At 41.6% G+C, this 15,920-nt stretch overlaps 1 protein-coding gene across 2 annotated transcripts in view; it reads right to left on the reverse strand.

Moving 5' to 3' along the window:
- Positions 1-4,075: 4,075 nt before the first annotated feature.
- LOC113514041 (nuclear protein localization protein 4 homolog) overlaps positions 4,076-15,920 on the reverse strand; it is a 30,034-nt gene continuing 18,189 nt past the window's right edge. The window contains exons 8-11 of one of the 2 annotated variants that reach the window (XM_052893640.1): positions 13,793-14,011; positions 11,923-12,152; positions 10,168-10,305; positions 4,076-6,101 (exon numbers count right to left, since the gene is read on the reverse strand). In XM_052893640.1, coding sequence (XP_052749600.1) covers positions 6,089-6,101; positions 10,168-10,305; positions 11,923-12,152; positions 13,793-14,011 — 600 coding nt within the window. In that variant the 3' untranslated portion in view covers positions 4,076-6,088. Of the gene's footprint in view, positions 6,105-10,167; positions 10,306-11,922; positions 12,153-13,792; positions 14,012-15,920 lie in introns of both variants that reach the window. The other variant, XM_052893638.1, reaches the window with a different exon arrangement.

Genomic DNA, 15,920 nt, shown 5'->3' on the forward strand with positions numbered 1-15,920 from the left:
TTTTGTTTGTTTTATTTCGCCACGCCCCAGCCCTTGAGTATATATTATCGGAAAACCAGAAATTTGTGTTTAGAAATTACTCATTTTTAACTTTGCTATGAATTCTGAACAGTTCTGACAGTAGCCATTTATGGGACCTTAACCTGTTATAGTATTTATAGTAAAAAAAATCAGAGTAAGTAAATAATATAAGTTTATAGTAAATTAATACATAACTATCAAGGCGTCTAACATACGAATAGTTATACCATAGAATATAATAAAGGTTGACTAGTAATCAATTTCTTGTATATTCTAAAAATAAATTTACACCAAAAGACATTATGTTTCAATGTCGTTTACGTACTTACTTGGCAGGCAAACATACGATCCGTTTCGGAGTTCGTCCGAATAATTTTAGCTTGTTTAGTGATGACATTCATAGCATGACTAACTACAAAAATGAGTGTATTTATTTACTTCCTACTAGTGGCTTTGTCTACGTTTCTTGGGATAATAGGTAAATTTTAAATACATTATAAACTAAGGACTAGGACTAAACGCGATGAGAAATTTTTATATTTAAAAAAAGAAGGTAACTTTGTAGGTACTATTCACCTGCTAAATTGTATTCAAATCCGTAATTTGATTTAGTATTAAATATTCATTAATTTTATAAGACCAAACCGATTTGGAGTGGAGAGACAACTGACGAAATTATGACGTAACAAACATAAAAAAAAATACAGCCGAATTGAGAACTCCCTTTTTAAGTCGGTCGAAAAGGGATTCAACAACTAATTATAGAAGTTTTAATCTGAAAAGTAGATTACAATACGCATGGGGGTATCATGGTACTGCTCATGTCTATAGGCGACCGTTACCACTTTTCATCAGGTGGGCCGCCAGCATGTTTGCCATTCTAAGTTGTATAAAGAAAAGATTACAATAGGCGGCTTGAAATTCCTTTTTGTACCTTTATGAAATAAGAGTAATAATAATTTGAACTTGATTGGTTGAAAATATAAAAAAAATTTATGTTAGCTACTTAAAATATAAAGTATATAGACTGGCAATGCACGAGACAGAAAATATAACCTGCATATTAGAGCGAGAGAGAGCTCGAAGCTGTTTTGGCGGGAGTGTGAACAAAATAATTTCCAATTTTTTTTTATATTGAAGTCGAATTACTTTTAAGTGAATATAGTTAGTTAGCATTAAGTATTCTTTACCTGAATGTAATATAAATAACAGAAAACAAAACACAATTTCATGTTTTGCGTTTACGTAAATATGCTCGACACATTTCACTTCTTACAATATTTAGAACCATAACAAACATTTTGTATATGAATCGATAGAGAAAAATATTACATTTAAACTAATTAATACCCTAAAGACTCAAGTATTCAAACTAAAATAATAACAAATATGTAAATATATATAAATTTTAATTTCAACTCCTTAGAGATTGCTTTTTTTTTTTTTTTTTTTTAGTACGTTTGTTCCGTTTGGAACAGGCTAAGGTCGGAGACCATGCTGCCTAGTCTTCAAAAAGATAATTTGTCTGGAATCTTAGAGATTGCTAATAAGTGTCAATGACTAATCGATTGTATCGAATCAACAAAGGCAACCGGCCGTTACATATACAGCTATTATTATTATATATAAATTAAATCAAACAATTAAAAATATTTTTAATGACCACAGATGCAGAAAATAAAATTATATAATGAATTAAAATACAAGATTTATATCTTATTTTTATATCAATACTTATATTAAAAATAAGTAAATTTTTGTCTTCCTCAATATGGTGTATTATTTTCGATTAAATTAAGGACGTAAAGTTAGTATTTTAGAGTAAATATTTTTGTATTTCGAAAGAATGATCAAAATTTTTTTTTTGTTGACATGAATGTTTATTAATTGGACTATTTATATATATGACTATATATACTATATTTTGTGTGTATATTAAAAAATATCTTTGCTATATATTAGTCGATTTTGATTTGTCTTTTATTAATCGAAAACGTATACTTCTGTATTTGTCGTATTATTGTGTTTTGGATTTAAGTGTGGGGCATTACATTGAAATTTTTTTGAAATAATGTGACGGCCCACCTTTTAGAATGTTGTAACTATCACCTGTAGATATATACATAATACTATTCATAAGAGAGTATACTATGTCGTCCATGATACCCTTCATACGTTGCCGTTCCAGAAGACTAAGCTATTATGCGTGTACGTACATATATAATTTATGACTACGTGTCATAAATTATATATTTACGTACTGACGTTAAATTAATACTTATTAACTTTTAAAATTACTAATTGTTAAATAAAATAGAATATAGTCTCGAGTTTCGATTTATTATCATATACAGAGTCAGATTAATCGTCTAACGATAGAATGTGCATAGTGCAGCACTGATCTGTGATCACATTTACATTTCACGCAGCAAATGTAGGTAATCACATTTTCGTCTCGTTTTTGTGATTGTATTGCCAGTTTGTTAGGACTACTAAGTTTATGGTTAGCTATATTTCACTATGGGCGCCTCGTCGCCATATAAATAGTGAAGCAAAATGCATAGTTGGAAACTAATTTTCCTTGACGATATTTTGAAGGTAGAGAAAAATCAACCGCATCTCCATAGTTTTATACCGTTTTGTTCTTGTTATCGTGGCGGTAAAATAGTGTGAAAACTATCATAAAAAGAGTTGTCATGTAGAAATTATAATTACTGTCAAATGATAGGATTTTCCGAAGAGTATGAACTGTCACTATGTCTGGCGTTTGTTAACTATGAGAAAGCCTTTGATTCGGTCGAGACATGGGCGGTAATACAGTCCCTCGAGCGGTGCCAGATTGACTATAGGTATATCGAAGTGTACATACAGTAAGGCTACGATGTCTATCCGAGTATAGAACCAAAGTACAAAAATCTTGGACGCTTGGACTTGAAAGGATATGGTGTAAACATCAATGACGAATACATCACTCACCTTCGATTTGTCGATGACATACTTATTATGGCGGAAACCCTGGAGGATCTGAACACTATGCTCAATGACCTCAATGGTGTTTCTCAACAGGTAGGTCTCAAGACGAACATGGACAAGACTAAGATCATGTCTAATGTCTATGTCACACCTATACCGGTTACGATTGAGAACACTACGCTCTATGTTGTCGTATGTATACTTGAGACAAGTTGCCCGAATGGGTAAGTTCAACTTCGACCGAGAGGTCAGTCGACGAATCCAACTCCGGCTGGGCAGCGTTCAGAATATAACGCCATATCTTTTTCGTCTAAAATAGCTGAAAGTTTAATGACGAAACTCTTGCGTTTTGCCCGTGATGACTTATGGAGACAAAACATGGTCCTACGGGGGGGGGGGGGAAGGGATTGTTAGTAATGGAGACTGAGAATCCCATTGCTAACAATATACCCAACCAGGTCGACATCCTCGCGGTTCCCCCTGGAAACTATCAAGGTTAATGGAGATGAATTCATCATGATGGGCTAACTGGCCTGTTTTCATTCTCATCTATCACCCTTCACTGGTGCTCCGCCAGTGTATCCCATTAGCGCAGGCGGAGTTACCGTTACCATACCATTTTCACCCATAAAAAAAACATGGTCCTACACGATTGCCTGTATGCAATAGCTTCAAATTACTCGGCGGACTATGGAAAGGGCTATGCTCGGAGTTTCTTTGCGTGATAGAATCCGAAACGAGGATATCCGCAAAAGAACCAACGTAACCGACATAGCTCGAAGGATAAGCTAGCTGAAGCGCCAATGGGCAGGTCACATAAATAGAAGTACTGACAACCGATGGGGAATAAAGGTGTTTGAGTGACGACCTTCTACGGGCAAACGCAGTATAAGATGCCCCACTCCCCACTAGACAGAGTGACGATTTCAAATGCATTGCAGGAATTCAGTGGATGCAGGAAGCTCAGGATCGTTCCTTGAGGCGATCTATGGGAAGGCTTATGTTCAGCAGTGGACGGATAATATCTGGAATGATGGTGATGATAGGAATGTCATGGAATCGGGTCACAAATGAGACACAATTTTCAATATTTTTTTTATTTAATTTTATGTACATGAGATATAAGTGGTGTTCGATAATAAATAAGTAATAAAGAATTTAAATTTCGCTTGTAGGTGTCGATTCTGATGTGTAGCAAAAATGAACTAATCTGACACAAATAAAACATATTGCCATCCTTATCTGGACATTAAAAATATCAAGTCCTAAGGGACTCCCTTCGTTACTGTAGTAACTGTACCTGTGGCTAACAAAAGGGGTTCTCTACTCGTCTCAATTTGACCAGGATCTCTAGACAAGTGGCAAGCGAATTCGTTGATGGAATCGACATCGCTAGCGAGTCCGTGAGTTGGAATAAGTCTTCCGGCGTTGCTATCTCATTTTATCTCACGGACTCGCTAGCGATGTTGACTCCATCGACGAATTCGCTTGCCACTTGTCTAGAGGCCCAGGTACGTACGTTACACGATTTGTTATCAATAAAACTGATCCGTTGATATAATGGTGGAAAAAGCTGCTTGTCGCAAAACAAAATTTTACAGACACGTGAGTGTAAATTATAATATATTCAAAGTAAGGTGTGTACGAAACATCTCTCGTTTCGTTTAAAATGTTATGTATATGTTCTGCTAGGCATTCTATTAAAATTTATTTCAAAGAAAATAAGTTCAAATTTACGCCGAGGATTCGAGTCATACGAGCATTGACTGAGCGATTAGTTTTAACTGTGTCAAAGTACTTCATACAGCAGAATTAGCACCAATAATTATACGATAGCCGCAGTTTTACAAAGATTATGACGTTAATGATGTTAAAATTGGCGAAAACTTGGTTACAGTTAGACTAGTGCCCTTCATATTCGAAATATGTAGGTGAACTGCAATCGAAATAAAACTGAGGCCACCTGGGCAGCGTCAACGCTCCTTTAACCTATAGGTACATATTTCATACACTTAAGTCCCGAAGTAAAAAAAAAAAATTAAAGAAATTATTATTTAGAATTGGATTTCAATATGTTATGACATGTTTAATCCAGTTTGTCGAACATGAATAACAATACCCCCGTCGGTCCGTCCGTCCGTCCGTGCGAAGCAAAACAATGTTCTGTTGCTCGAGTTCATTTCTATAAAAGATTGACCTAAGGAACGCGTGCACCGCGCTCGCAGACTAAGGCCGCTCCCTGACTTGTCCATACAGTACCGTTTTACTCGGTAAGTTCTCTCTTTAAACGTGTTCAGTACAATTTCTTTATTACCTAGACACGTATAATACAACGACTACTTCTCGAGTTGAAGTAAAAGGATGTAGGTATCGGGGGGCGGCCCAGGCTAACCTATCACGTAGACCATGTATTATCTGAAAGAGGCTAGCGGCCTTCGGAACTCTGTTCCCTTTGTCCGCCCCCATGAGACCTCCATACCCTGTACGTCAACATGCCATATTCTATTTTCCACACAAGCAGAACAAGTCCGCAGAAGAACTATAGAGAGGAGATAACCTGTATTAGTACCTATAGTACGTACAAAATTCCTCTCTAATAAATATAGGAGTACACAGGGCGAAAACATTAGCATTGTTCTATCCGTAAAACTGAATATCTTTCCCAAAGAAACATGAAAAAGAGCCAACAAATTTTGATCCTCTCATACAAAGACGGAGCGCTCAGCTGTCAAGTTTATACGGGGATCTAAATTTATTAACGTTTTTCGATCAACATTTCTTTGAGTAAAATATTCAAATTTAGTGATAAAACACTCTCTTAAAATAATAGTAACCACAAATTCAGTCTGCGTACTTCATGGCTTGTGGGGGAGCAAGTTTACCGTAAAAACGGCACTGTGTGGACGAAGCAGGGGGCGGCGCGACAGGCCCAAGCGGGCCTTCAGTCGCGGCGGCGGCGTCGGCGGCGGCGGCGAGCCACACTCGTATCACCTATCAATATAAAAATAACGTAAACCTAGTTTCACTATAAGGTCGGCTGCGACAACGTCCCGTATAAAAAGTGCACTCCACTCGGTAGCTCCCGGTGCCGTATTTACATCGCGTTGCTTCTGGAACAATGGCAAACACAGGTACAGTGCGGCTGCTTCACACAGAGCTCCAACTACATACAAGGGTGGGTTATAAAAACAAGCATGGGCGTCTGTACAAAAAACTCTAATCGCGTCCAAATAGGAAAGCGTATTTACAGTTTCAAGTTCAAGAAAAAAAAAGAAGGAATTTTCAATCCGTTTATATGTATTTTACACTAATTCTATTGAATTTTGATAGTTTTAGCAATCGATAAGTTGTATTCCGTGTTGGTGCTGTTTCTTTTTTAATTTGTACCTGGCAACGACGGTGCAATTTCTGCTTAATATGACACTAGATGGCGCTGTACTTTTTAAATAAATACTCTTTACTGGTTCCTCCAAAAGATTACAATAGTAAACTTACAATAGATATAAACAATTACAAGAAATAATCACAATGAGAAAACAATGGGCGGCCTTATCGCTAAGAGCGACCTCATCCAGACAACCTTTGGATGGAGAGGAGTAATTATAAACTATTTGGTGGGAGGCACGAAGAAAAATTTTTATAATTTTAAATATATAATTCCTATATTGTATAATGCAAATAAAGTATACTCATTCATTCATTCATTCATATAAATACTGCTCACATGTATACGTAAAACACTTATAAAATTTTTAGACGTCTAAAGAAATAAGTATGCTAACCAGACATATGAACATATTAAGAAGATGACGACTTGCTCAAATAAAAATCCTTAAGATTTGTTTTAAAACTAGCCCGACATTTAACATTTCGTATGGAAACTGGTAAAGTATTCCATAGGCTTTTTGTCCAAGGCTACAAGTACATGGGCTGTATATCGCGCTACGATGCAATTATGAGCCGCACGAGGTCATGCGCACATCGCTACGCCACATGTGCCTGTGCCTGTGCCTGTGCCTGTGCCTGTGCCTGTGCCTGTGCCTGTGCCTGTGCCTGTGCCTGTGCCTGTGCCTGTGCCTGTGCCAGTGCCTGTGCCTGTGCGTGTGCGTGTGCGTGTGCGTGTGCGTGTGCGTGTGCGTGTGCGTGTGCGTGTGCGTGTGCGTGTGCGTGTGCGTGTGCGTGTGCGTGTGCGTGTGCGTGTGCGTGTGCGTGTGCGTGTGCGTGTGCGTGTGCGTGTGTGTGTGTGTGTGTGTGTGTGTGTGTCTGTGCTGCGTAGGGACCTACGCTCACGTGGTATGCGGTGCTAATTGCACTAATTGATCACAGCGCGTGGGACTCTAATGCCTATTGCATCGCTCTCGCCTGTGAGCGTACTCACTAGTCACTAGAGTAACACTACTAATTATACATACATAAAACAATAATATAATAATAAAAAAAGAAACAAGAATAGAAAGTTTCTTGTTACTACTTTTTGTCAGAAACAAGACCTACTAAATCATCCTCAGAGAAGTGTACACGTACATGTAAGTATTGTAATGTACATATTAATGTAAACATAGTATTGTGGCATAACACCATAGTCCTCGGGTATGGCAAAGATAGATAAATAATTTATCTGTTTCACTTCAGCACACAAATAGCGACAAATACAGATAAACATTCACAAGAAAAGAGAAAGAAAAAGGAAAAAATAACAGATACCACAGACATCACTTTATTCTGCCATATCCATGCTTTTAGGCAACAGTCATCAGTTGGGGGGAAAATTATTATTAATAAATGGGTCCAATAACATATTTGCTAGCAATACACCGTGTCAAGTCGACCTCCAAACGGTTTTCTCTCCAAACCATCGTGGTTAATGCTCATTAAATTTGTTAGGACGAGCCAACCCACCTACTTCCATCCTCGCCTACAGGCGGGGTTACTATTTAATTTTCACTCATTAAACAGTGATCAGTTTCCATCAGTAGGCTAAATAGGTAGCTTACTTATAAACAAGCTGACGGTCTACCTGATGGAAATTGATTATGTAAAAAAAAACCCTTCGACTTCAATATTGTTGTATCTCTAAATTAGTACTACATATATACTCGTATAGTGTAATTAAATCATTATCCAGTAGCTTTCGCTACCTATTCTCGTCGAAATGTAGCAATGGTGTTTTGGTAATAAAAATTAAGCTGAAGTAGCAATGGGCGGTGAAATAATTACGATCCTTTATTTATATGTATTTTTTAATTTAGTTTATGGGGTACTGATTGGGGTCGACAAAACTTAGTCCAGTTTAACCCGCTAAGACACAAGCTTGCGCGTTCACCGCTAAAAAAACCTCTTGCTGTGGCTCCTCAATTCCAGGGCACGTCTCTTAAAAACTCTAAAAACATTGGGGTCTTTGGCGTTGACATCACTAGTGACGTACAGTTCCGTGGTCACCTCGCAGATAAGGTAAAGCTGGCATCCAAAAAACTCGGTGTGCTTTACAGAGCGAAGCATTACTTCACGCCGGATCAACGATTAATGCTCTACAAATCGCAAATCCGGTCTCACATAGAGTATTGCTGTAACTTATGGGCGGAAGCACCGAGATACCAGCTTGAACGCTTCGACTCAGTGCAACGACGAGCTATGAGAATTGTCGATGATCTCAGGCTTACAAGCGGTATCGAACCATAAAGTTTTAGAAGAGGTTTTGCCTCTGCGTGTTCTACCGCTTGTACAACGGATTGTGTTCAGAGGAATTGTTCAATATGATGCCCACAGCCAATTTTTACCATCGTATGACTCACCATCGACAGGGAGTTCACCCTCATACCCTACAACCTAAATCCTCGTAAAGAACCTCGGTAGAAGCTCATTCCACGAACCTTCAGGTTATGGAATGAGTTCTCTGCCAACGTTTCCCAAGAGACTACAGCATGGAGTTCTTCAAAATGGAGGTAAAGAGGTATCTTCAAGGTCTCCAACGCGCACGTAACACCCCTGGTATTGCAGGCGTTCATAAGCTACGGTAACCGTTTATCATCAGGTGGGCTTATATGCTTGTTTGGCACCTGTGGTATAAAAAAATAAAACCGAATTAAGAACCTTGCGTGTTGTGTGTGGTGCGTGCGATGCGTGTTGTATGTGGTGCGTGCGATGTGTGCTGTGTGTGGGGCGTACTGTGTACGATGCGTGTTGTGTGTGGTGCGTGCGATGTGTGCTGTATGTGGTGCGTACTGTGTACGATGCGTGCTGTGTATAGTGCGTCCGCTGTGTGGTGCGTGCGATGCGTGTTGTGTGTGGCGCGTGCGATGTGTGCTGTGTGGTGCGTGCGCTGTGGCGATACGTGCGATGCGTGTTGTGTGTGGTGCGTGCGATGTGTGCTGTATGTGGGGCGTACTGTGTACGATGCGTGTTGTGTGTGGTGCGTGCGATTTGTGCTGTATGTGGTGCGTACTGTGTACGATGCGTGCTGTGTATAGTGCGTCCGCTGTGTGGTGCGTGCGATGCGTGTTGTGTGTGGCGCGTGCGATGTGTGCTGTGTGGTGCGTGCGCTGTGTGGTGCGTGCGGTGTGGCGATACGTGCGAAGCGTGGTGTGTGTGGTGCGTGTGATGTGTGCTGTGTGTGGTGCGTACTGTATACGATGCGTGCTGTGTATGGTGCGTGCGCTGTGGCGATACGTGCGATGCGTGTTGTGTGTGGTGCGTGCGATGTGTGCTGTGTGTGGTGCGTGCGATGTGTGCTGTGTGTGGTGCGTACTGTGTACGATGCGTGTTGTGTATGGTGCGTCCGCTGTGTGGTGCGTGCGATGCGTGTTGTGTGTGGTGCGTGCAATGTGTGCTGTGTGTGTTGCGTACTGTGTACGATGTGTGTTGTGTGTGGTGCGTGCGATGTGTGCTGTGTGTGGTGCGTACTGTGTACGATGCGTGCTGTGTATGGTGCGTGCGCTGTGGCGATACGTGCGATGCGTGTTGTGTGTGGTGCGTGCGATGTGTGCTGTGTGTGGTGCGTACTGTGTACGATGCGTGCTATGTACGGTGTGTGCGCTGTGTGGTGCGTGCGATGTGTGGTGCGTGCGATGTGTGGTGCGTGCGGTGTGGCGATACGTGCGATGCGTGGTGTGTGTGGTGCGTGCGGTGTGTGTGGTGCGTGCGATGCGTGCAATGCGTGCGATGCGTGCTACGTACCGCGGCATGGCGCACATTTCGCAGGCGTCGTGTCGCGCCGCGTTGTGGAACGTGCACAGCGGACACGTCCACACCTCGCCCGCGCCGCCCGCGCCCTCCGCGCCGCCACCACCGCCCGCGCCGCCCGCGCTCGGCTCGCTGCAATCATACAACAAATGTGTCAGGGGGAGAATACGTTGGTAGCAATAGGGACATGTGGCCCCATCGCTAACAATATACCCTGTTTGGTTGACCACTCAATGAGCAGCATAAATGTATAAAGTATATGGGAGAGAAGAGATTGGTAGTAATAGGAATTAACAATCCCACTGCTGGCAACATCTGATAGGGTTATCAGGTCAAATTCCACACGGCTTTTCCTGGAAACTATTGTGATTGATTTATTGTTGAATTAGTCACGATGGGCCAAGTGACCTGTTTCATCCACACTTATCATCCTTCATTGGTCCTCTTCACCAGTGAAGCACCATTTCACATAGGTATATTTTTTTAGGATTACCATTCCATTTGCATCCTAAAAAAATATCTAGTTACATTTCCTGTTCGCGCAGTCTGGTTTCAAAGGTCAAAGGGTTTAGTAGTTTTGTAACGTCATCTAAATCAGTTATCATCATCATCATCCGGGTCTTCTTGCCCGCCTTAATAGTGTAGGCGGGTGAGGTAGGGGTCTCGGGGTAAACCCCTTTACCCCGGCTGCATCTCCGGAGGCAACTACCTCCGGGTCACTGGGTTTTGAGCCGGCATACACTGGTGGTCTGTGTATGCCGGCGTGGTGTCTTTTCTTGTGTCTATTCTTTGTTGTGGCCTCTTCTTCTTTCTTGTATATTGTATTTTTTTTTTTTTTTTTTTTTTTTTTTTTTTTTATTTTATTATAAAGTTGTAATTCTCCCCTCTCGCCCGTTCCCAGATATATATAATAGATGTTAATAAGAAATAAAGGTTGTTAGTAAGGGTCGACACAAGAAGTGTGTCGGCCCTCCCCCCGCTTGGACGCGGGGGATATAATTACACACTTGGAACGGGCGAGAGGAGGGAATGAGAAAGAAGAAGGGAAATGGGGAAAAAGGGTAGGTAAGTCGTCATACTGGTAGACGAGGCAATCACGATCACTATTCGCCTGTGCACAGGAGGTCCCTAGGCGTGGGACGGCCGTCCGGTGGACGCGCATGCAGCGGCGCGAGGCCCCTCAAGTGTTGATGGTGTCCGTTGTCGGCACGGGCGAACATTTTGCTCGCCATGTCGACAACGAACTCCTCCACCGTTGGGACCCCTAAGCCGCGGGCGATAACGTCGTTACGGACGTATCTGCCCGCTCCCGTGCACAAGCGGAGAGCGATGTTTTGCTGGGCCTGCAGCCGGCGCCTAAGCGTCGGAGAGCACAGTGCATACCAAGCGGGTGCGGCATATGTTAACCGTGAACGGACGTAGGTCTTATAGATAGAGACCCGCGTCCGTAACGGCAACCTGGAAGTTAGCACCGGTCGGAGAAAGGCGCGCGCCGCGCGAGCCTGCGCTATGGCACGCGACACCTGCGGCACCATTCTCAACGACCGGTCGATGTCGACCCCTAGGTATCGCACGGTGCTCTCCCACGCGATTTCCTTATTAAGGAGCCTTAAGGGCGGCGGCGGTGCTGTACGACTGCGGCGGACAAGTAGCGCGACCGTTTTGTCAACATTGACGGCCATGCGCCACCTGTCCAACCACTCCGGCAGCAGGTCCAGTAAATCAGTTATGAGACGTCGCCCCTGGTACCTGTCGGCGCGACGGGCGCGGCGCGGCGGCGAGTCGTGGTCGTGGTCGGCGTCGGCGGCGGCGCGCGCCAGCTGCTCGAGCGTGGCGAAGTGCGGCTGCTGGCGCCACGCGTCCGCCGCCGCCGCGTCGCGCCGCGCCACCGCCTCCAGCAGCGGCTGCAGCGCTTCCAGGCTCAGCGGCAGCGTCTCGTTCGTCGCCAGGTACAGCAGCACGTGCAGGTCCGACATCGCCTGCACGCCCACCACAGTTATTGTCTAACACAACTCCTATGTCTCGAAATATAATGCAAATCTGAATATGATGCAGCGACTACCTTCTAACTAAATGTCTAACTAAGTATGTATTCAAATAAAGATAATTTGAATCGCTATCGACAATTCCATGGATCAATTCATTTACCACTTATCTAAAAGGGTAGAGTCAATACACGTCGTTGTTTGAGTAGAAACAAATGACTAGGTATTTAATTTGAATTATTTTGTTTAATTCCCATTACCATTAGTATGTGTGTGACTACCAACACTAGAAGATTGACCACTGAAGTTCCACAATCTTCCATATTTTTTTTTTAATGGATGATAATGGAATGGTAACCCCACCCGCGCTATCGGTATACACCGGTGGGGTACCAGTGAGGGATGATAGGTGAGGATGAAGCAGGTCAGTTAGCCCATCGTGACGAATTCAACAAGAATTGTTCACGATGGTTTCTAGGGGGAACCACGTGGAGGTCGACCTAATAGGGCATATTGCTAGCAATGTCGAACTCCATTGCTAACAATACCTTTCCCCCCTAATCTTCCATATTAGCTGTCAATCTTAGACTGCAATTTTGTTCGCGCACGTTTTGCGACGCACGTTCTGTTACACTTCTAAACGAGGCATCTTCAGGCAAATTATTAAATCCTTGCTCGGAGCCTAGTGTTAACCGTTAAGCGCCCAAACGTGGCTTGAAGATTGAAAGTTGTAATGAAAGAATGTGGAACTTCTAGCAGTAATAGTTGTGGACAATCTTCGAGTGTTGGCAGTCACACACATAGTAATGGTAGCGGAATTGAACGAAATAATTTTAATTTACTAACCAGTGATATGAACTTTCGCAAGATAACACCTAGATCAGTAAAATGTTAACATACAAGAATATTACTAATTACTGACTCAGCAGATTTTAAGATTATATGGAAAATTCTTACAAACATTTTAATGAACGAAAAGAATAAGTATAATAGCTTGTTTAGGAACTTAAGTCTTCAATAAGAAAGACGACTGCGCTCTTGACAACTTTCATCTGACACTAGACTAGCGACACGATACGATGGCTTTATTGATGTTAACATCTAATTTCTAGAGGGAGACTTTGTACAAAAGTCGATTGCTTGGGTACCTCTGTCCCACTCATGTTTCAACCGTGAAGCAGTTGTGTTTGCATGGCTGTCTTTCGGTTTGAAGGGTGGGATATGGCGTGAATTTACTGGGTACGGAGGAATAATACCTGAGTCCTCAGGAATGGCAACGCATGGGGGGTATCATGAGCGAAACAGTATACACTGTTATGTCCACGGTACTGCTCATGTCTATAGGCGACGGTTACCACTTTCCATCAGGTAGGCCGTCAGCTTGTTTGCCATTTTAAGTTGCATAAAAAAAAAATTTGGTTGCCATTCTAAGTTGTATAAAAAAAAAAAAATATATATATATATATATATATATATATATATATATATATATATATATATATATATATATATATATATATATTTGCAGCTACTTTGGCGTAGATACTTTCAAATATAAGACCATAACATCGGTCAATCAAAAACACAATGTACTATTATTAAAGCATGAGATGAGGTATGAGCAACAGGCGTACCTCGAGGAAGGTGTCGGCGGCGCATATGTGTTGGTGCAGCGCGCGCAGCGTCTGCAGGTGGTGGTGCAGCGCGCGGTTGGCGGGCGGGAAGGTGGCGGCGGGCGAGAACGTGGGCACGCAGCCCGCGCCCGCCACGCCGCACGGCACGTCCACCAGCAGGTACGCCACCGGCACCCGCTTCGCCGACACGCCCACCTCGTTACCGTACTCGTCCTTCTCCTGGTACGCACACCACACGAGGCCGCGTTATATATATTTATATACGGTACGGTAACAAACACGACAGGGGGAAAAGGGATTGTTAGTAATAGGTAATAACAGCCCCATTGTTAGCAATATACCCTATCAGGTCGACCACCACGCGGTTCCCCTTGGAAACCATCGTGATCAATTCTTGTTAAATTCTTCACGATGGGCTAACCCCTATGGACCTGTCTTCATCTTCACCTATCATGTATCACTGGTGCTTCGCCGGCGTATATCGATAGCGCAGGCGAGGTTACCATTCCGCTTTCACTCATTAAAAACAAAGACGACATGGGCAACTAGTTAGGGTACTGAATGGTATGTGATTATAAATACTGGTCCTGAGAACCACTCATAGACACATCTATTCATTAGATATTTCATCTTTGTCTACTAAGAATAGTCATACAATCAAGCAGCTATGCAAGCATTATACTCTGTTCCGATTTGAATAACGAGAGAAATATAGCAATGGGTGTTGATGGGGCTGCCGCCATTCTGTAGCGCGTCAGGGATGTTCGCTGAGCATCGTGTAGATTGTATTTATGCCACGATGCGGAAAAGGTGTGCATCCCTGGTGCGCAGAGTACGTGCCAGCGCCAACAGCATCCTGAGTATGATGGCGAGCAGGCTGCACTGTGTGTACGTTTATCGCTGCTGCGCAATTTCCAATGGAATTGTGCAGTGGTGATTATCTGTATACTGCTTAATATATTGTATGTGTGTATGTGTATTGTGTATGTAAATTTACTAACATTAGTTTTAAGAATATTGTTACTAATAAATATTTAATGGATCAAAAAGTCTGAAATAAAAATTATTATTAATTCAAATAAAATCTTAATTACAAAATTGATAAAGCACAGTTTGGTTTGTCTTGAAGTAGTCAGTGAAATGATATTCGCTCGACCAGGTTTTTTTAGTAATGATGATCGAAGAGCTCAGAAGCTTCATGTTAATGTAAATCTGAGCAAATAATAGGTACATTAAGGCAAGCGTAGTCTTGTGTGTGAGCGTACAATCACATAATCGCTTGTACCCCGCACTAGGTTACTCTGTATTATGAGGAGTTAAACAATAAACACTTGAAGGCACAACCCAGAACAGACTCGTGGCTTTACTTTTTACAATCTATTCTAAATTTAGAATAGTTCGTAAAAAAGTAAAGCGATTCATCACACAAGTTGACTGGACAAGTTGCCTATAGCAATAAGTCTACTTTTTGTACTACATTTTGTTGACTAATAAAGTTTAAATAATAAAAAGTAAATTCAACCAAGAATTGAACACGGAACTTCAATACGCAATGTAGCTACAGCTACGCCATGGAGGTGATGACCTCAAATACAATGTTTGTCGCATCATGTATTGACGATTTATGGATTTTTATATTTAGATTTAATTAGTCATGTGCGATAACCCACAGGATGACAGTACCAATATAAAATTAAAATAGCCACCGCAAACTAGTCGGGGCAATCCCGCTACAAAACCTCACCACTGCGGCTTCTGCACATGATGTACCTAAATACAGCGGCAAACATATTGAAAACTACATGCGATAACGCCAATCAAGTCGACGGAGAAAGGTCGTGTTAGAAAACTAATAGGGAATTTAACATTTAAGAATAATCAAGTCGTAAATATAATTTTAATATTTTATCATATTCTTGAAAAATCTTGAATCTTTAATAAAATTGTATAATTTTTATAACAATTTACAATTAATGAACTAGCAAATATGTAATTATAAATAAACTAAGTGTCATTTGTAAGAGTCCGAGGAAATAATAATAATGATGACATAAATCTATTTTATATTTATTTCACAATGAGAATTTTGTATCGTTTATTTGTATTAAAAGTACCTACATATAGTTGT

The sequence above is a fragment of the Galleria mellonella genome, unplaced genomic scaffold (genome assembly GCF_026898425.1).
Source record: "Galleria mellonella isolate WM207_F2 unplaced genomic scaffold, CSIRO_AGI_GalMel_v1 utg116, whole genome shotgun sequence".
NCBI lineage: Eukaryota > Metazoa > Arthropoda > Insecta > Lepidoptera > Pyralidae > Galleria > Galleria mellonella.